Here is a 21,660-nt window from a genome sequence, read left to right on the forward strand (position 1 = left end):
AATTTCGGTCAACATTATATTACACTAAATTCAAAAGTTTTGCTTTTGTAATCGGTATAGAATCATAGCTCCTTGGCGGTTTGCACCTGTCACTTTCTAGCACCGGACAAACCTATAAAACGGCTAGTGGCAACCAGTGGATGTCCCTAAAAAATAAAATAAAAAATAAAAGAAAAAAGAGAAAAGAAAAAACTAAAAAATTAAAAATTACATATAAAAAAATATTTACGTTAGTGCTGACTGTATCATGTAAGATGTCTAATATCCATATTAATAATTTCTGACCAAAATTAGTTAGACGAATTGAATTGATATTAACATCAAAATGTTTTAGATTTTTTTGATACTTTTTCCTCATGTCTTCCCTTCTCGGCAGCACACATCACCATCACTCTTTCATAGGTTGGTGATAGTTATCACACTCTACCAAGACTAGACCAACTCGAGGTCATGGATCTTGATTTCAGCAACCATGGCCGAGCTTTGCTAACTAGCTTAGGTGACTTGCTAGGTTGTCGCATTAGATCGAGACTAGTCGCAACCCTCTCACGAGCTCAAGCCAAACCTTGCATGGTCTCCATGATTGCAAGCCATAGGCTCATACCAAACTCGTATGGCCTTGTTGTTGCAACTTGTGAATGATCTCATCTCGACTGAAGATAAGGATGCACATGGAGGGTGATGAGCGACAAGTGAGGGCGAAGGAATCCTTGCTGGCTTCACAATTGGGCTGTGGTGTCAAGTAGTGGGAGAGGGACTTGGCTCGATTTCATTTGTGAGCATAAGGGGATATGAATCTTTTTAGACTAAGGAGATATAAAAACATGAGTATTGAAACATAAAAAGAAGCGTATGAATTTAGTGACAGGCCTTTTTTCAAATTGTTTTGACCTTTCTGTCACGTAATAAAAGCTCAGCTAAGATAACGGATCTTGAAGAAAAATTTGTGGTCAACATGGCATTTGCTTTTAGAATCAGTATAGAATTACAGGTACTCGAGCCGCTTTTTAGTAGCTGACCTGATCCCCCCTCATTTGAATTTCGTCTTTAGGCGGGCCCCCCTCTGCCCCTGCCACTTTCCAGCACCGTACAAACCTAATAAAACGGCTAGTGGCAATCTCGCAATTACCCCACACCGCGGGGGGCAAAACCAAAACCCACAGGGGCGCCGGGAAATTTTCCCCTTCCGTAGTCGTCCGACCGAATCTCGCCGCCCGAAATGGCGCCCGGAACCCGACGCCGTTGCCCCCTCCTCCACGACACCGATGGAAGATTCCGACGAAAGGGAATTCTCCCTGTTCCGCACCGCATTGACTTTTCCGTCCCCGGCCTCTCGTTTGAATTTCGAATGCTCGGACAGGGTATCGGGGGGCAGTTTAGTCATCGTGGAGAATTAAAGAGTATTTTTTAAATTGGCAAGTTCGAAAAGCGTTGGTTTCGAGGACCCGCGGTCCAGTGTCCGATCCGACGGCGACGGTTCCCTTATCCTTTTATACGTTAAGAGGGAAAAAGAGTAAATTGGGGAAATTTAAATTGGCATTCTTGGGTCAAATGAGGAAATAATCCGATCACGTAACGTAACCGATTGTAATGTCCTAAACAGGAGCCGAACTTTCTTAGTTTTCAACGTGAAATCGGATTCTCAAATCTCAATAGGGAGGGGGGAAAAGATGTATGTTTGATTGGCGAAGTTTAATTCTAATCGCCAATTTCATTGACCATTTTAATCATGTGAAATAATTGAAATGAGAATTGCAAAAACTAGGCAGCCCTTTTCGATTGCTTCTGATTTGTGCATACTCTTGTGTTCTTTTTTGTTGGTCAAAAGCATACTTTTATGTTATGTAGTAATAAAATATAGGCAATTTGTTAGAAACAATATATTATGTATCGTATATCTTTATTTGTTCTTTTTCTTTGATAAATGGAAAAGAAGTGCTAGTGTAGGCTTCTCCCGCGTTAACTATGTGGTACTCACTAACTTATAGAGCACTAATTTGACGTTTCATTATTTTCTTAGAATTCGGGTATTAACTCATGCAAATGTGCATGTGTTGCGTGTATGCAATGAATTGATATATAAAAAAATTAAACAAAATCACTATATCATGAAAATAGTTGAATCATTAAGTTGTAGAAAAAGAATTATTTAGGAAATTATGACATAGGCTTGACCACTTGGGCTAACCTTGGGCTAGCACCCCTCCCAAAGTGCAATGGAGGTTCTTAGACGCCATGAGCCTTCTTGATTGCCTATTGACCCTTACAGGTAGGTGAATCATTAAGTTGTGGAAAAAGAATTGTTTAAGAAATTGCTTTGATTACACATGGCATGAACAACAAATATCATATCATAAGTTTTGAACATTTTAGGATGATTAGTTTCAAATAGAAAATGTCTGAATTTGAATATTAAAATACGTGAGAGATGAAATAAAAAGATAAAGTGACTGGAAGTATTTGATAAAGGAAACAATCATCGCGGTTTCTTAAAATTAGGGAAGTGTATTTATTTTTCTATAATAAAAATAGATAGTATAGACCGGTTTTTCGAATTATTGGAATAGGAAAGATTAAATTAAGAGGATATTAAAAATAAAAATAAAAAATTTAGGCCTCCGGAAATTCCACGTCGCACATCGATTTTGCGCCCTCCTCGGAATCCGGGAAGCGGGGGTTCGAAATACCGAAAACGCCCCCGCCAGGGCCGTTGCCTGCCTGCCTGCCATCTGCGCCTCCTCCCTCCCTCTCTCTCTCTTCTCTGCCACTCCGCTGAACTCCAGAGCCACGCACTCCTTCCCAGATTAGGGTTGTCTCCATTGCTCTCGCTCAGTGTCCAGAAGAGAGAGAAAGAAGAGAGGGAGGGAGAAAGGAAGGGCGAGATGATGGGGGAGGAGGAGGAGGAGGGCATGGGGATGGAGATGGAGGTGGAGGAGGAGGAGGAGGAGGAGGTGTTCGTGGTGCACGAGATCGACGCCGACTACGAGTACGAGGCGCCGCAGCACTTCGACTTCACCCGCGAGGAGACCGCGGCGGAGGCGCGCGAGGCCGAGCTCTGGTTCGAGTCCGCCCGCAGCTACCCGCCTTCTCGTGAGTCCCGCTCCAATCGCCGGCGCCGGAACCGCGTGCCGTTCCGATTTTGCTTTCCTCGCTTTTTGCTTCGCCTGTGGTTTCCGCCCCGAACCGCTCGATCGCGCCGAATGCGGTTGGTTTTTTTTTTTTGGGGGCGGGGGAGATTAGTGCGAATGCTCGAGTTTCGCCCTGCAATTAGTGTAGTTTCTCTATGAGCTTTAGTGGAATGTGCTCCCTCTGTCTTTCTGTTCAACAATGTAGGATTTCAGCTGGAAAGTTTGCGGCTTTACTCGAGCGTTTGAGCAGCTGCTAAGTTCTTGAGTCGTGCTTTGCTCGGGGGAAAAAGGCCGCCTTTTTCCCTTTTTTCTTTTATCGTTTTTTTGGTTGTTGTTATCAAACTGCCTGGAACTGTTCGAGTGATTTGTGGCTTGTTTGAGGACCGGGAAGAAGCGCAAATTCTGGGAACTGTCGATTTAGATTGTCTGGATGTAAACTTTGTCGGAAATGGAATGATGCAAAGTGGAGGTTTGTTGACATTCGGATTCTAATTGTAGACGAAAAGATGTGTAACAGCTTTGAATCTGGGGCCTTTGGGCTTGGTTCGTACTATTTGTGGCACGCGACAAGGAAAGGAGGGCAAACTTTGCTTTTGATTGCCTTCTTTTGATGGTGATGACAAATTTATTGGCTTCTCTATGGGCTTTGATATCCCTAATTTGTATCACGTATTAATGATACAAGTGGATTCTCTTTGCTTGTGTGATTTGTCATGTTAAGGCTTGGTCAATGTTGTTGTTTGTATATTGTTGATGTGCCACTACAGTTAGGAGCTTTTACTCTCCTTCTTATTTTCCACACACGCAGATTTGAATTGTTCAATGAAGACCTTACACATTCCTTCTTTCTTTTCGTTCTTCCTCTGCAACAGCGTTTGTGGTGAAATTGATTCTGAGAGATGAAATCCTGTCGAAGAATGTGAACATCTCTCCGAAATCCAAAATGATGGAGACTGATTCTCATGTACGGGTTGGTGAAATTGATACTTGTACTGAAGAACCCAAAGCGGTTCAACCGAGTAGTAAAGGTATGGTGAAGAATCATTCCTTTAATGGTCTTCTTTGCAGAATCCATATCTTTTGTAAAGCTCAGTCTTTCTTGTTGTCGAATATCATCATTAATATTCTGATCCCCAATACCCCTAAAAAAGCTTGGTTCTGTCTTATATGTTTAATCTAGCCGTAATTCAGGAGCAATTCATTATCATCTATTCTGGCCGACAAACGCCAATGTAGATCATAATTAATCTGCCCAAATCATCGCACGTGCTGCAAGATAATTCCACAAAACAATGATCTTGGTTCTTTTCACATTTTCTTTATTTGGCAAGTTTCCTAGTTTTCAAAAACTGATCCTTAATGGTGTTTGGTTGTCTCTTCTTGTTCTTGTGATGTGCTTTTGGGACCTAATGAAAGTCTCTAGGCATGATCCATTTTTAGGCTATCTCATACCATGCTAAATGTGACATGGCTAAGAATAGATTCTTTTCATGTGAAGTGATGCTTGAAGCATTTTTCTCAAACGTTTGTACTGAGTCCTTAATTTTACTTATTTTTGGAAAGCCAAAATAAAAAAATAAAAAAAAAAAAAAAAAAAAAAAAAATAAAAAAATAGATTGTGCCAAGAGGCTACAGCCCCTGTTACAAGAAAAAGGTCTCTACAGCCTCGGTGATAAGTATGAAATTGGGGATCTTTTGAAGTCAATTCTTCTCTGCAGTTGCAGACTTGCATTTTTATCTTGCAATTCTCATAGCAAGTCCTGTTGTTAATGCTGAACAGAAAAAAATCTTAATTCAAAATAGTTCCTGTTTTTCTCATGTGAAATCTGATATGCATATGTAATCTTACTATCTCGAATGTGGAAGATACTCATAAAAAAGAATCATGTTAAATCTAGAGCAATTTGTGCTGACAGTATATCGGCTTTCTTGTCCTTTAGATTGCAATGGAATGGCTAAAGGAAAAGGAATATTTGCCAAGTTTCAGATCGAAAATCTACAGAAACCTGAGAGGCAGCCACTAGGATTTTCTGAAGGTGATCAAAGACCTGCGATGAATTTTTTCTTGATGGCATAAATTTGAACTATATGAGGTTCTTAAGTACTGTGTAGTCTGTGCTTTTACTGGGTTCATCTGATTGATGTGTATATGCAATGCAAAAGACTGTTCCCCAACTCTTTTGAGGTCTTTTAAGTGGAGAAGGGGTGTTATTATCTAGACGCATGTATGTATCTGTCTTGCATCTCCATCGAGATTCAGAATTTGGTTCCTTAATTAGTTGAAATATTCAAGATCTGTCTTGCATCCTCAACTCTCAAAAGTTGTGGTTAGGCAAATTAGCAACTCTTATTTAACATTTTTAATTTTAGTGCACTTTTCTTTAACTATAACCCCCTGAAATGATAGTACTTATATGTGTATTAGTGCTTCATGCATGCATCATGACACCTCTCTTTTTTCTTATAATTCCTCATTGCAGGACTGATGTCTTATAATCATGTATCATGCAACACGATAAAAGCTAAGTCCAAGACATCAGTCAAGCCTTGTCTGCCAAGGAACTCAACTTTAATGAAGCCAACTGCAAGTATGTTGGCCAAGCAAAATCAGCCATCTCAAGTTGCAAGCTCCAGGTAAATGCTATTTTTACGTGAGATTCTTTTACTCTTGTTTGCTGTGCCATGATTTTACCACCGTATTTACAATTTAAGAAACTGATGACTAATGGAAGACCTTTAACTTCCACTTGCTGTGTATGTTTGTAAGCTGGTGAGTTGGTCAAATTTTTGGCTGAAAAGATTGTCCTCTGTCTTTGCAAACTACATGTTTCTCCGGATGTTGGCATTTGGTATTATAGCTAGCTATGTCATTTACATGCACATCGAATATTAATGTCGTAGAAAGTAAATGTGTTATTGTTTCCAGTATTGGTCATTTTTAATAACTTTCTTTCATTGGTCCTTAGATTTCAGGTGCAAACAAGTCGGATCAGTGGGAAGAGCTTATGTAGTTCTTCTGCTGCTGAGGGTCAAGCAACTAAGAGACAGAAGTTAGACGGAGGTCATTCGCAGAAGGTTGGGCTACATCAGCTTTGTGTTCTTGTCTGCTTAGAGCCTTCATTATGGTTGATTTGAGGTCAACAATGAAAAGATAGGTGACTGTTGTAAAGTGCAGAATTTTGTGCTTAAGTACGAAGTAAGCTTTTTAGAAAATATGGGCAGTTTTGCTTGGTCAGATCATGAGTGATTGCTTCTGAACTAGATCATTAGAGCACTTTGGTTAGAAAATCAACTTCAGTCAGGCGACATTTTGGTTTGGTGCAATTTTCAATGTTAGTAAATTGAACGAGGCCTAGCTTAGAGCTCGAAACTCCTCTTGTCTGGAGTTGATGTATCTAGCTGTTTGAGAGGACTAAATTCGGCCTCGTTGTGACAGGTTGGTGAAGTAAAGCAGCAGGCTAATTTTGTCCACAAGGCACCTAAAAAGGTACCATCATGCTTGGCATTGCTCTTGAAACCTGATGTGGAGATCTACATTTTAAATATTGCCAAGTGCTGGACAGCAGTATAAGCATTTAGAATTTTGGCTGGTGTTGCAGTAGTATGTGACGTAGCATGAATCTCTGGATGACTTTGCAGGATGCAATAGTTGAGAAGAACCCTCATTCAAAGCTGAGGCTTACCATTCCCCGGGAGCCGGAGCTTGAAACAGCTCAAAGGGCACAAAGGGCGAGGTTCATTATCACTGTGGATCTAACTACTTATTTCTGGCTTTTGAAATTGGTAATGCCTATAGGCATATGAAATCTTTTAAATTGCAGGCCAAGAAACATAAGTGATGAGGAACAATCAACAGTGACCGTACGCAGATTCAAAGCAAGACCTTTGAATAGAAAAGTCAGCATGCCTTTCTGAAGTGAACTTCAGTCTTTTCCTTATTTTTTTCTCCTCTAACTCAAACTTGCTTCTGTAATGTTCAGATTTTCGAGGCTCCTTCTCTGCCACTTCAGAAAAAGAGCATTCCGAGAGTGCCAGAGTTTCAAGTAATCTTTTGGCTCTTCTAATTTTTGTACTTATACACACCACGTACTTGATAATTGATTCACACACTCATTTTTCTCGGCTTTTATTTGTCATGTTCTTCAGGTTTTCCACCTGAAGACCCTGGAAAGAGCTATGGAGCATAACGTAGGTGCTACATCATCCTTGTTGCATGAATCTGAGAAGGTAATGACATTGTCCTCGGATTAGAATGCTGTTCTGTCTAAAGTTACCTTTTTCTTCAATCCGTTAAATAAAATACTTGATGTGATCACATGATTGTCAGGTTTGCCAGTTTCATGTTCTGACTCAACTTTTTCCTTGTAGGAATTGCTGAAATCCTGTCCAGTTGTAGAAAAAGAACCAAGGAGTCCTCAGAGGTAATTGTTGCAAAACCTTTTAATCATGGTTGGAAGTGAAGTTTGTATCAAATATCCCTGATCGCCCTTTTGGTCTCATGCATGATCTGTTTATCCCGAAGACCTCTAGGATTAATTAGATGGATTACTAATGTTTTATATTACATGTCTTAAGCAGATAGGAAAACCTTATTTCATGTATCCTTTGCTGTGGACCTTGTAGTTCTCTTTTTCCTGGCGTCTCTTTTACCTCCATTTTCTTTTTTTATCTTTTTTCCTTTTTGGGTTTGGGCCAGGGGAATCACCTAATAAGAGTTTCCCTTGCTTCAAAAACCTGCTGCCAGCAAGGAGTAAAAATGGCTTCATGTTCGGTTGTGTAGTAAGAGCTACCGACTCTGTGTGATTGTCATGAGCAAAACATTCCACCATCAATGTTCTGATTTTAGATTGTACATGCTAATGTTTCTCTTGACAAATGGCTTAAGGCATCAAAGAAGTAGTGGCTGCTGATCATCTCGTTATGATTATTGTAGAACAAAGAGAGAACATTAGGGGCATTTTATTATCAAGATAGAAAAGCTAAGATAACCCTGGTGTTGCTTTGGTGATTTACAGAACCACTGGTGTGGATGCTTCCAGGCAGGATAAAACCTGCTCAATGTATTCTTTCAAAGCTCATCCACTCAATAAAAAGGTGAACATAGTCAGTTGTTATCTGCCAGGATTGTCATGTTAAATTTTCAGTTACATAATCTGTATGACGTCTGCAGATTCTTTCAAGTAAAGGAAATATTGGGGTCTTCAGAAATAAAAAGCGGGAAGCAACGGTGCCTATGGTATTTAGTATGAGCCTTGATTGTTTCTACCACCTATGTTGTTTCTTTTATGCAAACTAAAACCAAATGTCAATACAGGAATTTAAGTTCAATAATGAGAAGAGGGTTCTGCATAATCCGCCGACGGAACTTTTTAGCAAGGTAGAGAGAATTATGAGATGTGTTTGTGAAGCATCTCTGGAAGCTGAACTTATGATATCAATAAAATTCTTCAGTTATTATTCATTTTGTGCTTTGTCATCTCTTTTACAAGAATAATTCCTTGGTTTTTGGTCAGTTGTCCCTAAAACCTGAACTTCAGCCGGGTAATGGATCTTATTCTCAGAGAAAATTGTGTCAGCCTCCCCGTATCTCCATGAAGGTAAGTAAACACTACCTTTTGGCCTCTATGATATTTGACCTTCGTTATTACTGTATTGAGTTACTCACTTCTCTTTGTAAGGGTCCGAAAGAAAACAGATTCCATCCTCTACAGCAAAACCTTGAGGTAAAAGGAACTTACACTATTTTTCCTTTGATTTTGTGCTGCTGCTTCTGCTCACAGTCTTAATGCATGCATTTTAGGTGACAAATTTGGTGAAAGAGAGAACTCCCTTTGGGGAAAAGCAATCCCAATATGGAAATGGCATTGCCGCTGCTGAAGCAGGCCCCAGATTCAATGGGAGGTACTGAAATTTGTAAACGTGCTAGCTTATATTGCTTGACCATTTGATGTTTACCGTAGGACTTTTGCTGCAGGAGTTTGGGCATTTGCTGATGGCTGAGAGGACGTTGCTGCATTGGTTATTTGTTGATTCTTGCGCTGTTAAAGAATGGTTACATATTGGTCCATGTTAACGCTCGTCTTCATTATTCAAGTCTCATAGGAAGTTTACTCACCATACAGCTTACCTCAACAGCGAAGAGATGCTCTCCCTAATATGAGCTAACCCCTGTTTTACCTGAAGTAAGCCCAAGTCAGCCATACCCAAAATAAACACAGCAGCACGTACGACTGTACAAAATTCCATAAACCTTCTCACAGTCTGAAGCATCCTCGACCACACTGTCCGGTGGCAGTTGTAATTACCCATCTTGGGCCACTAGATTCGCAAGAACCGTGTACAGAACATCATTGTATTGAGGGTGATGATCAAGTATATTACAGGATACTTTCTACAGCTGCATTTTGTATTTTTGCAGCATGAGCTGCTGTTTTTTCTCTAAGTTCTTTATGCGGCGGAAAGAAGCTATTATGTTTCCAATTGCACATTTGTGCCTCTGCCTCACTTTTTATAGCTATATCAAGATCAATCAAAATTTGTGCCTGACCGAGACACCGAGAAATGCCACCAGAGAAGAACAATATTTCTGCATGGTCGTGGCTTTTCCTAAATTCCTTCCATAGGTTCTGCTTATGTGAAAGTGCCACTTAGTTTTGCTTGGGACACCACAAGATCACTAATCCGTTTCTCTATCTCAGTTAACTTTTAGAGCTCCTCTATTTTGTGTTACTAGTAATTCGTTCTGGGAACGAAAGGCTCTGAGCAAATAATCCCTACCTAATTTTCCTAGTTCGAACTCATGAAACGCCTTCAAGGCTGGTCAATGCTGTTGGGCTTAGATGGTTTTGCCCAGTCACCCTTTAAATGATTCCACGACCAAATCTAGCTTTTGCCTTATTCAAACACAATTTCGGAGCTTCCATGTGTTTAGCAGCTGGTATCGGACGTCGGCAGAGAATCCTAAGACGGGGAATGTTGTTGTCACAGACTTGCTTGAATTGGTCCTAAGCATTCCATCTTTCATTCCCTAAAAGCTCGACACGTTATTTTATCCGTTCTTAATTTTTTATGCACCTGTGAATCGGTCAGGCCGTCTTCAGCCGGATTGCATTTCATTTAGACTTATTCTGACATGAGTCTTAAAGTTGATTCTATAAAGAGCCCAAGAGCCGAGCCTCTTCATCATTGCAAGCCCAATAGTTCCCACGAAATCTCTACAACCTCAAGAAAATTTCTGAAAGTGTTCCTTTGTCTCCTATCCTTTTTGCCCGCTGAAGCTTAAAAGAGCATTCTTCAACTTTTTCAACCATGGCATCATCCATTATCTTCGTGACCTTAGCTTTAGTTGCAGCATTTGTTCCTGCATCAGTGATGGGCACTGATTTCATGGTTGGAGATGACAAAGGCTGGACCCTCGACTTCGACTTCCAAACCTGGGCCGAGGGGAAGCAGTTCTACGTCGGTGACAATCTTGGTATGAATCGTACTCCTCCCGTTTTTCTCGCCTCGCATTTGAGCAAACATGCGGACTTGTCTCACGATGTTACTGCGTAAAACCTGCACAAAGTTGCACCAAAGAAATTTTAATGGGTTGAATCAATTAAAATGCAATGATGTAAATGCTGCTTTTTGGTACTATGGTGGGGGTCATCACCTCAATTAGTTCTGGCACGAAAATTTTTCTGAAATGGGCGTCATGCCTAGCTGATGCCAAGAGGCCAATGCTTCCTCTTTGTTGCAGTTTTCAAGTATTCGGGGGGCGCCCACAATGTCCTGAAAGTCAACGGGACCGGTTTCCAGCAGTGTGCGGCGCCGGCGGGCACCGTGGCTCTGACCACCGGGAACGACGTCATTCCCCTGTTGACCCCTGGAAGAAAGTGGTACATCTGCGGCGTCGCCAAGCATTGTGCGGCCCGCAACATGAAGCTCGCCATAACCGTGCTGCCCAAAACGGTGTCGCCTGCGCCCGCACCCACAACACCCGAAGTCTCAGCTGCTGGAGGAACCGTCGCGCCTGGATATTACGCATTGATCATGGCCATCGTCGGCGTTGTTGCAATTGTCATCGTTTGATGTATATTCAATCAGCCATTCATCCTATTTTTCCTTTCAATTGGTGTTGATTCATTCGTTTGTAATATTTGCATTTATTTCAAAGTCTGGTCTGTGAACGAAAGTACATTCGATGTTAGCCATTCATGCTGTTATTCCTCAAAGGCGTATCTATTTCAATCCATATTGCAATTCGAAGTTCTACACAATTTGTCATTTTGGGTTCCCTCCTCATTTTCCATAAGCTTGCGTTTGAGGCATTGGCCAGGGAAAGAGATCCTGTATCCCAACAATTATCGTGGGATCACGTCCATCCAAATCATTAATTCATGTGGTTTTGAATAGTCTTGAAATATAAGACTAAGGTATTAATAAATGAAATTCACTAAGTTACCAATGGATTGTCAAGCGGGGTAGAAAGAGTGCTCATCTATTGTCGAGTCTTATCCTGTATGCAAATTCCTTGGTCCCACAAAGAGCAATTTGTCTTCCCAAATACATTGTATTGTAAAATATTCTATTGTGTCTTCTATATAAAATGGCCTATCTCGTAAAGATTTTTAAGATTTTCAATAAATGATCAAGATTTGTTTTTCTGTGATCCTAACAGTCACCGATCTTCAAAGAATGGATTCTCGAAGTAGAAGATAGGAAGAAGAGAGAAGAGGACATGGAAGAACCAAAGAATAATGTGCATTGACATTGCCAGGTTGGCAGCAAGAAAATCTTTCCTATCAGCAAGCCATGTATGCACTAACGATGATGTCCGCAGGCCCTTTTACAATAACTTTTGTCTATGTGGCCATGAGAATCGTCTGAAATTTCCTGAAATGAAATTTGAAGAGGCACAACCCAGAGAATTTTAACTTCTTAGAAAACTAGACGTTCATCGATGCAGTGTGCAAATTGTCATACTAAAATATAATTACAACGGAGCTCAAAACATTTCAGCAAGCAAAAGAACAACCCAATGGCCAAAACTTGGTATGGGAAGGCACTTAGGGTGCGTTTGATTCAGTATTTTGAAAGTCTATTGTAAAATTGCAAAGCAATTTAGCTTAAAGGATTTTAGGCAAATACAAAGGCTACTCGGTAAACTATGCTTTAACTTTGAAAAAATGCCATTTGGTAGAAAATACATTTGAAAAGCTTTTTGGGTGATTAATATTAGCTTTTTTTTTTTAAAAAATTTTATTTGTTTAAAATTGAAAAAAAAAATAATGTATGCAATTTTTAAATATAAATTTCGACAATAATACTAAAAAAATCAAATACATATATAATTTTTTTTTATAAAAAAAGACCAAACCCTTCATCAGAATTTTTTAATTTTTATTTGCTTAAAATTGAAAAAGATGATGTATGCAACTTTTTAAATATAAATTTTAACAATAATGCTAAAAGAAATCAAATACATGTATATAATTTTTTTTTTTTTAAAAAGACCAAATCCTTCATTGAAATTTTTAATTTTTATTTGTTTAAAATTGAAAAAATAATGTATGCAACTTTTAAATATAAATTTGAAAATAATGCTAAAAAAAAAAGACCAAACTCTTCGTTGGAATTTTTTAATTTTTATTTGTTTAAAATTGAAAAAATTAATGTATGCAACTTTATTTAAATATAAATTTTACAATAATGCAAAAAAAAATCAAATACACACACACACACACACACACACACACACACACACACACATATATATATATATATATTTTAAAAGACCAAATCCTTCGTTAGAATTTTTGAAGTTTTATTTGTTTAAAATTGAAAAAATAATGTATGCAACTTTTTATATATAAATTTGAAAATAATGCTAAAAAATAAAATGCGTATATATGATTTTTTTTTTTAAAAAAAGACCAAACCCTTTGTCAAAATTTTTAAATTTTAATTGGGTTAAAATTAAAAAAAAAAATGTATGCAACTTTTTAAATATAATTTTTGACAATAATGCTAAAAAATTAAATATAAAAATAATTTTTTTAAAAGACCAAAATATATTTCATTTTTTTAGCATTTATATATATATTTGATTTTTGGCATTATTTTGGCATTTAAAAAATAATAACAAGGGCAAAATCAGAAATTTGAAGAATGAGTAAGAATAGTTTTGAAAGAAAAAATTAAGTTTTAGCATTTGGTTTAATGCTGAAAGCTTAATACTAATCCCTACTAGCATTGGGCTTTCAGCTTTTTCAATACAAGCTTTCACTTGAAAATTACTTCAAAATGATTGTCAAATGATTCAATATTTCCCTAAGGGGCTTTGGAGGTTGAAAGCCCCTTGGGAATACTAAACCAAAGGCACCCTTATTCGGTTGTTGTGTTGATCGACTCCCATGTGAAAATTAATTTTCGTAATCTATAAGTTCTGGTCTTCTGTTGGACTTATCAAGTTGGGAACTTAAGGTCCGAATATGCACTTTAGACTTTGACACCAAATATGAAATCTAGATTTCCATTATTGGTGTCCACAAATATTCAGCTTTAGGATTTTCCTTAATCGACCTAGTTTCTTACAATTCATCTCAGGTCGGATTTCTTTCACAAACTCAAATTCAAGATATAATTTTAACATAAATGATCATAGAGAGCATTGACTTTGTAGAAGCACAGTTAAATAAAGATATAAGCAAATTATACCGTTTTTTATTGCTGAAGGAAGTTAAGACAGTATAATAGCACCTCTAGCAACTGAGAAGGATCAACGATCAGAGTAAAACAACCGCAGCAAGAAAAGTGAAACAACACATCAGATTGAAAGTATTTATCGAAAGTATTTACACATTTGTGTCTAGGGAAAAGGAAAAGAAAAAATGGTAATGGTGAAAAGGAAAAAGAAATGAGGGGAAGCTTGGAAAAAGTGAGGGGATTATGGTACTGCACTGGCCCAACTGGATTAGCCTTGATAAGAATAGATTATGAACTGAAAATCAAAGCTAGGTCTTCAAAAACAGGCTCCTTTTATTAAAGTGGACATAGTCCCCGTGGCAATGGAAAATACTGTTTGGATAATTCTGATTGAAATGAGAAACTCAATTAATTTCCCACCAGAACAAACAATGGAGATTTTTAACAAGTAACGTTGAGGTAGGCTGAAAGCCCAAGGCAGGTCCTAGGCTGCCTTGGGCTTTGAATTTGATTTTACAAAACTTGTAAAGCAATGTCGCATATATTAGTGAGGAACCAATAAACAAATTAATGGAGGCATCCAACAGAAGTCTCATAAATCACTTTAAAAATTAGTTTTCCCAAAAGGTTCGAGTAATCTCTAGCATTACTTATAATCGAAACATAGAGTGATGGGGCACAAAAATTTGACTTTTGAAGAGATAAATGCAATGTCAAAAAGGGGCCGGGCATTAACATCCTACAGCTCCAACAAAAGGACCTGCTAGCTGGAAAGCATCATCATATATACCCGGTCCTAGTAAGTCACAGTTTTAAGGACGATTTTTATACCGTGACTCATTAAATAAACGAAGTAACAAGAGAAACGCCAAGCCTTATAGTCTGTTTTGCATGCGATGAGGGCAGATTCGAGAACCATGTGAGACACCAGCTGGAATCCAAGCTAGGAGATACCAATACTCTCAATTCCAGTGCCAAAATTATCAGAAAATGGAGAAGACAGTTTTCGATGCTAATTACCAATGCCACCTGGGATCTAAAAAAGCAGACAGCATATCATTGTATAGAATGAAGGGTCTTTGCAATTGGTCTGGCCTGGCACTTATTCGAAGCTTGCTTGTAGCTATATTTAACAAAAAAAAAGCTAGGGGAAAAGCCCCAAGAAAGCCAATCCGCGAATGCTAAGATTCTTTCTTGACTACAAAAAAGCAGAAGGGAATATGCACTAACTAACTGAAGCACTTCTTTTACTAAGCATTTATCTTGTCATCCTCAACGCTCAGACTTTGTTGAAGATGGACTATTTTGCTTCTGCAAGGAAGCAGTTGAGGTATTACTTTTCGTCTGGGCACTCTGGTTCGACGATGACGACTCAGTGAAGAAAACTACATGCTCCTGATTATCAAGAAGCAGTTGAAGGGCTCTCGGCATCCTGGGAAGGTTCACATCCAACAACCCCTCAAGTATTTGAACAACCTGCCCCATCGATGGCCTGTGAGTTTCCTCATCTTGGACACACCAGCAAGCAACTCTGCATATCCGAGTTAGCTCTTCAGTATCAGCGTTTGTCTCCAAGTCTCTGTCCAAAAGATCGAGCAGGTCACCTCCTTCGGCTATCTTACTAGCAACCCATGTTGGGAAGAACTTAATGGCCCCATCTTCCGAAAGCTCTGAGTTCCTCCTTCCTGAAACAAACTCAAAGAGCATCATTCCATAGCTATAAACATCAGCTTTTGCTGTTATGGCCACTCCGGAGATCCACTCGGGTGCAAGATACCCTCTTGTGCCTCTCATGGTCGTCAACACCCTGCTGAAATCTCGGCCAACAAGCTTTGCTAGGCCAAAATCTGCCACTTTTGGGCAGAATTCAGCATCTAGAAGGATGTTCTCTGGCTTGATGTCGCAATGTATGATGCAGTCTCTACACTTCTCATGGAGATAAGCCAGACCTCGAGCTGTTCTCAAAGCAATTTGGTACCTCGTTTTCCAATCCAAGGTCTTCGAGTCCTTTCTGCGAAAGAGATGATTGTCTAAGGAACCATTTGGCGTGAAACTGTAGACCAACAGCCTTTTGTCACCTTCAGAGCAGAAGCCGTGAAGCCAGACAAGATTCACATGCTGGATGTTGCCGAGTGTGCATACTTCTGTTCGGAATTGCTTCTCTCCTTGGCTTATGCTTTCAAGCTTCTTGACCGCTATGGGACTTGAATCAGGTAATGTTCCTTTGAAAACCGAACCGAACCCGCCCCCACCCAACTTCTCTGAGAAATTCTTGGTTGCTACTTGCAAGTCCCGGTATGCAAAGGCTACCAGTGAACCCTCCACTGTCTCTGATGTTACAGTTGCCCTTCTCCTCCATCTCCGAATGCCAAAAAAGACAATGGCTAATATCGCTACTGTGGAGCTAACAGACCCTGCAACTATCGCGATTACGTTGCTCTTCTTGCTTGTATCCTGAACGTCAGAAGCGGCACGCCTGAGATAGAAGCTTATTCCACCGGTGCCATTTTGTGAGAGCTGTTGCGCATTGAAGAGATCCCCAATCCAGATTGAGCAGGCATTACCCTCGAAAGCATAAGCCGTGCAAGAGCAATTGCTCAAACAAGCAGCTTGGCATTCCGTATTGCTCCAGACATCTAAAGATATCGGATCATCAGGCCATATCATGTTAGAAATAAGCGAGAAACGGTCTCTTTCCGCATTAGAAGCATTTGCTGCACAATTCAAGTCCGAATTCCTCTTGCAACCGCCAGACCAATCACTCAGATTCCAATCCCTCACAGAGCTGATGCTAAACCCAGGCAAGCAGCTGCAGAAATTGGGGGCAGTCTTGGTGCAAACACCAAAAGGTCTGCAAAGTCTAGACACCGCGCATGGTTGCCGGGGCTGAGACCAGAGCAAGCTCCACGCCTGGAAAGAAGACAACCAGGAATACTCCTTGATCTGCCCAGAAAGATCCATCACAAGCCTTGATATGGTGTTGGTGGAGATTTTGCTTGAATAGGTGAAGTAGCTCTCGTTCTCATTGTCCACATATTTGAAATGGTTAGTATAATATGATCTTATTTCGGGGTAGAAAGAGTTCCTAATCCACCATCCGTCGTACTCACTGAATGGCTCGAGCTGGAGAGAGAACAAACCTGTCGAAGGATCCTCGACATTCTTCCACGATGTCAACGGCTGACTCATGTTCGTGCGCTTGTCGATCATGATTTTCGCACCCGGAAGCCATGTGTCCGTCGGGTGATTGAAGCTCTGCCACAGAGTCACGGAAGAATTCAGCCCGTCTTTGAGAGCGAAGTTGCCGTCATCCCCAAGAACTGCCACCGTTGAGCTCGACCCAGATGAAGAAGCAGTCAGATTCGTGGACCAAACGGGGACTCCAGAGTCGTTGACCATTACAAGATTGCCACCCGAGATCTTAAGTTCAGTGGAGTACCTGTCGGTGACGGGGTTGTCTCTGTTGGCGACCCAGACGACGGTTTGCACGCTGATTTTGTTGTACCAGATGCCTATGTAGGAGTACGAGTTACCTGGTGTGAAGAAGCCGAGCTTGAAGTTGCCGCCGGAGGAGGTTAAGATTTGGTCGCCGGAGAGGGACTTGTCGGTGGAGATGGTGTTGGAGTCAAGACAGAGGTGGGTGGTGCAGAGAGATAAGCAAAGCAAGAAAATTGGGAGTGTGAACGACCATGGACTACCGTTGTTGCTATCCATGGCTGTACCATACAAGGTTCGAGTGGACAGGTTTAGAAACATAATTCACAGGGGAAGTATATGTCTGTTTGTGCTCGGAGTGAGGGTGAGGTAAGAGATCCCAAAGAAGAAGGGTTCAAAAAATGCGCAGAGTAACATGTGGAAACTTACTGGGACCAGTGCATTTTCATGGAATACGCAGATAGAAGCATTTAGGCTGGCATCATACAAGAGGTCTTTATTTAAGTTCGAATGCCGAGACCAATGGACGAGGACGGGCATACCTAGAGTGAAGAAGACGCTACTGGTCCAACTTGGACATGACCCCGTCAAACATTGAAATAACGTGCAATGAACCTAAGCAGTGAGCACTCAAACTCAAGATCGTACGTTGAGTGATCAAGCTAGACTTGAAACATAGGCAGACTGGATATTGGTAAAGCAAGAATACAGTTTTAACTGCTCTAGTCAACAACAAGATTTTATTTTCACGATGCTTGGTCCAATTTTCTTGATATTCCTACTCCTGTCTAAACTAATCTTGAGGTTAGTATCTTCAACAAAATGCCCTCATTCCACACAGATGCTGAACCGACTTGTTAGTCAAGGGATTATTCCCCATATATAGGAATCACGTTGGTTGTATGTGTGACATCCCCTTTTGTCCTCTTCTTCTCTCTCTCCTCTTTCTCCTCTTCCTCATGTTCCCTCCCAGTCAAGGGACTAAGTTCTTGTGACATCCCCTTTTGTCCTCTTCTTCTCTCTCCTCTTTCTCCTCTTCCTCACGGTTCCCTCCCAGTCAAGGGACTAAGCTCTAGATTACCGCGTTGATTTATTCCCCATATATACGAATCACATTGGTTGTACGTGTGACATCCCCTTTTGTCCTCTTCTTCTCTCTATTTCTCCTCTCCTCTTTGGGCGTAGTAAACAACGAAATGCTTTGGAGAGTTGAAAATAAGTGTAGATCCGGAGATTTCCGAATAGGTCAACCTTTCGAACTGCTGCTGAATCCATGGGCAGGCAAGAGACAACCTAGCGAACTGAAACATCTTAGTAGCCAAAGGAAAAGAAAGCAAAAGCGATTCCCGCAGTAGCGGTGAGCGAAATGGGAGTAGCCTAAACGGTGAAAACGGGGTTGTGGGAGAGCAATACAAGCGTTGTGCTGCTAGGCGAAGCAGTGGAATGCTGCACCCTAGATGGTGAGAGTCCAATAGCCGAAAGTATCACTAGCTTACGCTCTGACCCGAGTAGAATGGGGCATGTGGAATCCCGTGTGAATCAGCAAGCTCTCCCTCACGTCCCCCCCCCTCCCCCTCCCCCTCCCCCTTCCGCGGGCCAGACTCTGCCATCCACCCCTTTCCCTTTCTCTCTCTGTTTCTTTTCTCTCCTCCCACACCCCATCTCTTGCACCCCTCCCCCTTTTGTCTTTTCTTCTCTCTCTTTCTCCCTCTCTCCCTCTCTCTTCCTTTCCTCCCCCTCTCAGCTTCTTCTTCTTCATCTTCTGCTTCATCCTTCTCCTTCTCCTCCTCCTTCTTCCTTCTCCTCCTTCGTCTTCTTCCTTCTCCTCCTCCTTCTTCTTCTTCTTCTTCTTCATTTGAGCCGACGAGACCGTGAGCTTCAAGAGACCGCCGCCGCCGTCGAGCCTCCGTTTGAGCCGGTGAGCATCACATTCTCGACAGCGTCGTGCTGCCATCGCCGCGGGCTTGCCGTCACCAGAAATCGGTGAGTTAACTTCCTAATCGTGGATTAAGTGTTAATTACGTTTAGGGATAGATTAGTTTAATATTAATTACGATTAGATTAGTTAATTTTAATTTATCCTTAATTGCGATTAAGGATTGTTTAGATTAATTTTAATTACGATTAGTTTAATTAATTACGATTAGATTAATTAATTGAGTTTTAATTTAATTAATTGTAATTCATTTATTTAATCGTTTTTTATTTAATTAATCGTAATTATTTAATTAAGGTCGATAAATTTTTAATTAGTTATAGTTAAGCATTGTGCGGCCCGCAACATGAAGCTCGCCATGACCGTGCAGCCCAAAACGGTGTCGCCCACGCCCGCGCCTACAACACCTGAAGTCTCAGCTGCTGGAGGAACCGTCGCGGCTGGATATTACGCATTGATCATGGCCGTCGTCGGCGTTGTTGCAATCATCATCGTTTGACGTATATTCAATCAGTCAACCAGTCATTCATCCTATTCGTCCTTTCAATTGGTGTTGATTTATTTGTTTGTAATCTTTGCATTCATTTCAAGTCTGGTCTGTGAACGAAAGTACATTCGATTTTAGTCATTCATGCTGTTATTACTCAAAGGCGTATCTATTCAAAACGATATTGCAATTCAAAATTCTATCCGATTTGTCATTTTGGGTTCCCTCTTCATTCTCTGAGACTTGTGTTTGAGGCATCATCCGGGGAAAGAGATCCTCTATCCCGACAATCACCGGGGTGTTTCATCCATTGAAATCATTAATTCATGTGAGTTCGAGTAGTCTTGAAATTTAACAATAAGGTATCAGTGGTTGAAATTCACTAAGGTACCAATGGATTATCGCGCGGGGTAGAGAGAGTCCTCATTCAATGTCGGATCCTGTCCTGTATGCTAATTCCTTGGTCCCTCAAAGAGCGATTTGCCATCCTTAATACATTATTCCATAGAGTATTTTGTCGCGTCTTCTACATAAAACGGTGGACCTCATAAAGATTTAATATATTTTCAATGAATGATCTAGATTTGTTCTTCCGTGATCCAATGGTCACCAATCTTTGAAGAACGGATTCTCGAAGTAGAAGATATGGAAGAACCAAAGAACAATGTGCATTGACGTTGCAGGTTGGCAGCAACAAAATCTTTACTATCAGCAAGCCAGGTTTCAACTAATGATGATGTCCCCTTTTACAATTTTTGTGTCTATGTGGCCACGAGAATCGTCCGAAGCTTCTTGAAATGTAATTTGAAGACGCACAGCCCAAAGAATTTTAACTTCCTAAAAGACTCATACGTTCATCCACTCGGTGTGCCGATTGTCATACAAAAAATATAATTGTAATGGAGCTTGAAACATTTCAGCATTCATGTAACATTATTTTAACATATCATCACTTGTAAATGGTGCACGTAAAACTAAATTGACAAATTTAAAAAGCAACCGATTAGTATAAAAATAAAAGCTTACAAAAATTATATTAAATATTATATATCTTTAATATTACACTATCTCTCAAATGCATATGAGCGATACAAACTTTTGTCTACTAACTCATGGAAAAAAATTAAATTATGTTATTATGCTAAAAAATATTTGTTAGATACAAGTGATCTGTTATAATTAAATAATAGGAAAATTTCAATTAAGGGCATGAAATGGAACCTTTTTTTCAAAAAAAGGATTTACATTGAATTTTGTCTTAAATAAGGGCTTGAAGTGACTAATTTAGTCTCAAATAAATCCTTCAACTTAAAAGCCAATCAAATTTTATTTGCAATTAGGGATATTTTCGTCTAAAGGCTTTTTTTCTTTTCTTTTTTTCTTTCTCATATTTTCTTTTTCCTTTTTGTTTTTCTTCTCCTTCTTTCTTCATCTTGCTCACCTCCTTCTTGACAAATGCGTCAGACTCTTCAGTCCTCACGCACGAGCTTGCATAGGTGCAAAACAATTTGAACAATTTAGGAAAAGAAGAAAATGGAAAGATATTCGAGAACTTATGCAATTTTGCAAGTCTGCAAATTGTGTGCTTCAGTTTTGCAACCTTCCCATCAGCAAACTTCAAAGCGCGTGCCCTGCATTATGCAATTTCGCATCCTCATCTAGGCCCTCATTGATTTTGGTGGAAGCCGGATTTAAGTTATTCGCCACCAGTCACCTTCTCCAACGATGATGATGAATTTGAGAATTGAGAAATATTCATAAATGGGTTTTATTTTTATTCAATTTGCTTGTAGGAACTTATTTTGGTAATTAAAGTAACAGTTTCATGTTCTCCCCGCTAATGAAATTGGCTATGCCGTGATAACTTTCACTCATAGCTTCTTGGGAATGTTCCGTTGGGTTCGGGTTGGATTATTCATAACATTCATAGATGCAACTTGCATTGAGGTGGAATATGCGACTTCTCAAGAGAGTCCAATTATGTT

General features: G+C 40.1%; 3 protein-coding genes and 1 pseudogene across 3 annotated transcripts; 2 read left to right on the plus strand and 2 right to left on the minus strand.

Moving 5' to 3' along the window:
* Positions 1-2,152: 2,152 nt before the first annotated feature.
* LOC120294173 lies at positions 2,153-2,277 on the minus strand (annotated as a pseudogene).
* Positions 2,278-2,750: 473 nt separating this feature from the next.
* On the plus strand, positions 2,751-9,663 carry LOC104443750 (protein TPX2). Its single transcript, XM_010057271.3, has 18 exons — positions 2,751-3,090; positions 4,001-4,156; positions 5,069-5,164; positions 5,609-5,762; positions 6,095-6,203; positions 6,565-6,615; positions 6,768-6,862; positions 6,950-7,025; positions 7,109-7,171; positions 7,275-7,355; positions 7,497-7,549; positions 8,144-8,222; positions 8,299-8,364; positions 8,443-8,505; positions 8,642-8,725; positions 8,807-8,851; positions 8,929-9,029; positions 9,103-9,663. The coding sequence occupies exons 1-18, from the start codon at positions 2,883-2,885 to the stop codon at positions 9,119-9,121; spliced, it is 1,599 nt and encodes a 532-aa protein (XP_010055573.2). The 5' UTR covers positions 2,751-2,882; the 3' UTR covers positions 9,122-9,663.
* Positions 9,664-10,436: 773 nt separating this feature from the next.
* LOC104445980 (blue copper protein 1a-like) lies at positions 10,437-11,201 on the plus strand. The gene is made up of 2 exons (XM_010059900.2): positions 10,437-10,602; positions 10,870-11,201. The coding sequence occupies exons 1-2, from the start codon at positions 10,437-10,439 to the stop codon at positions 11,199-11,201; spliced, it is 498 nt and encodes a 165-aa protein (XP_010058202.2).
* Positions 11,202-14,854: 3,653 nt separating this feature from the next.
* On the minus strand, positions 14,855-17,707 carry LOC104440117 (G-type lectin S-receptor-like serine/threonine-protein kinase At2g19130). Its single transcript, XM_010053100.3, has one exon. The coding sequence runs from the start codon at positions 17,571-17,573 to the stop codon at positions 15,090-15,092; it is 2,484 nt and encodes an 827-aa protein (XP_010051402.2). The 5' UTR covers positions 17,574-17,707; the 3' UTR covers positions 14,855-15,089.
* Between the last annotated feature and the right edge of the window lie 3,953 nt (positions 17,708-21,660).

Source organism: Eucalyptus grandis, chromosome 5, assembly GCF_016545825.1.
Source record: "Eucalyptus grandis isolate ANBG69807.140 chromosome 5, ASM1654582v1, whole genome shotgun sequence".
In the NCBI taxonomy this organism is placed as follows: Eukaryota; Viridiplantae; Streptophyta; class Magnoliopsida; order Myrtales; family Myrtaceae; genus Eucalyptus; species Eucalyptus grandis.

Coding starts and splice junctions, on each gene's coding strand:
- LOC104443750 (XM_010057271.3), top strand. CDS start 2,883: ATGATGGGGGAGGAGGAGGAGGAGGGCATGGGGATGGAGATGGAGGTG. Junction 7,172..7,274: donor CGAGAGTGCCAGAGTTTCAA/GTAATCTTTTGG, acceptor CATGTTCTTCAG/GTTTTCCACCTGAAGACCCT. Junction 7,550..8,143: donor GAACCAAGGAGTCCTCAGAG/GTAATTGTTGCA, acceptor GGTGATTTACAG/AACCACTGGTGTGGATGCTT.
- LOC104445980 (XM_010059900.2), top strand. CDS start 10,437: ATGGCATCATCCATTATCTTCGTGACCTTAGCTTTAGTTGCAGCATTT. Junction 10,603..10,869: donor CTACGTCGGTGACAATCTTG/GTATGAATCGTA, acceptor TCTTTGTTGCAG/TTTTCAAGTATTCGGGGGGC.
- LOC104440117 (XM_010053100.3), bottom strand. CDS start 17,573: ATGTTTCTAAACCTGTCCACTCGAACCTTGTATGGTACAGCCATGGAT.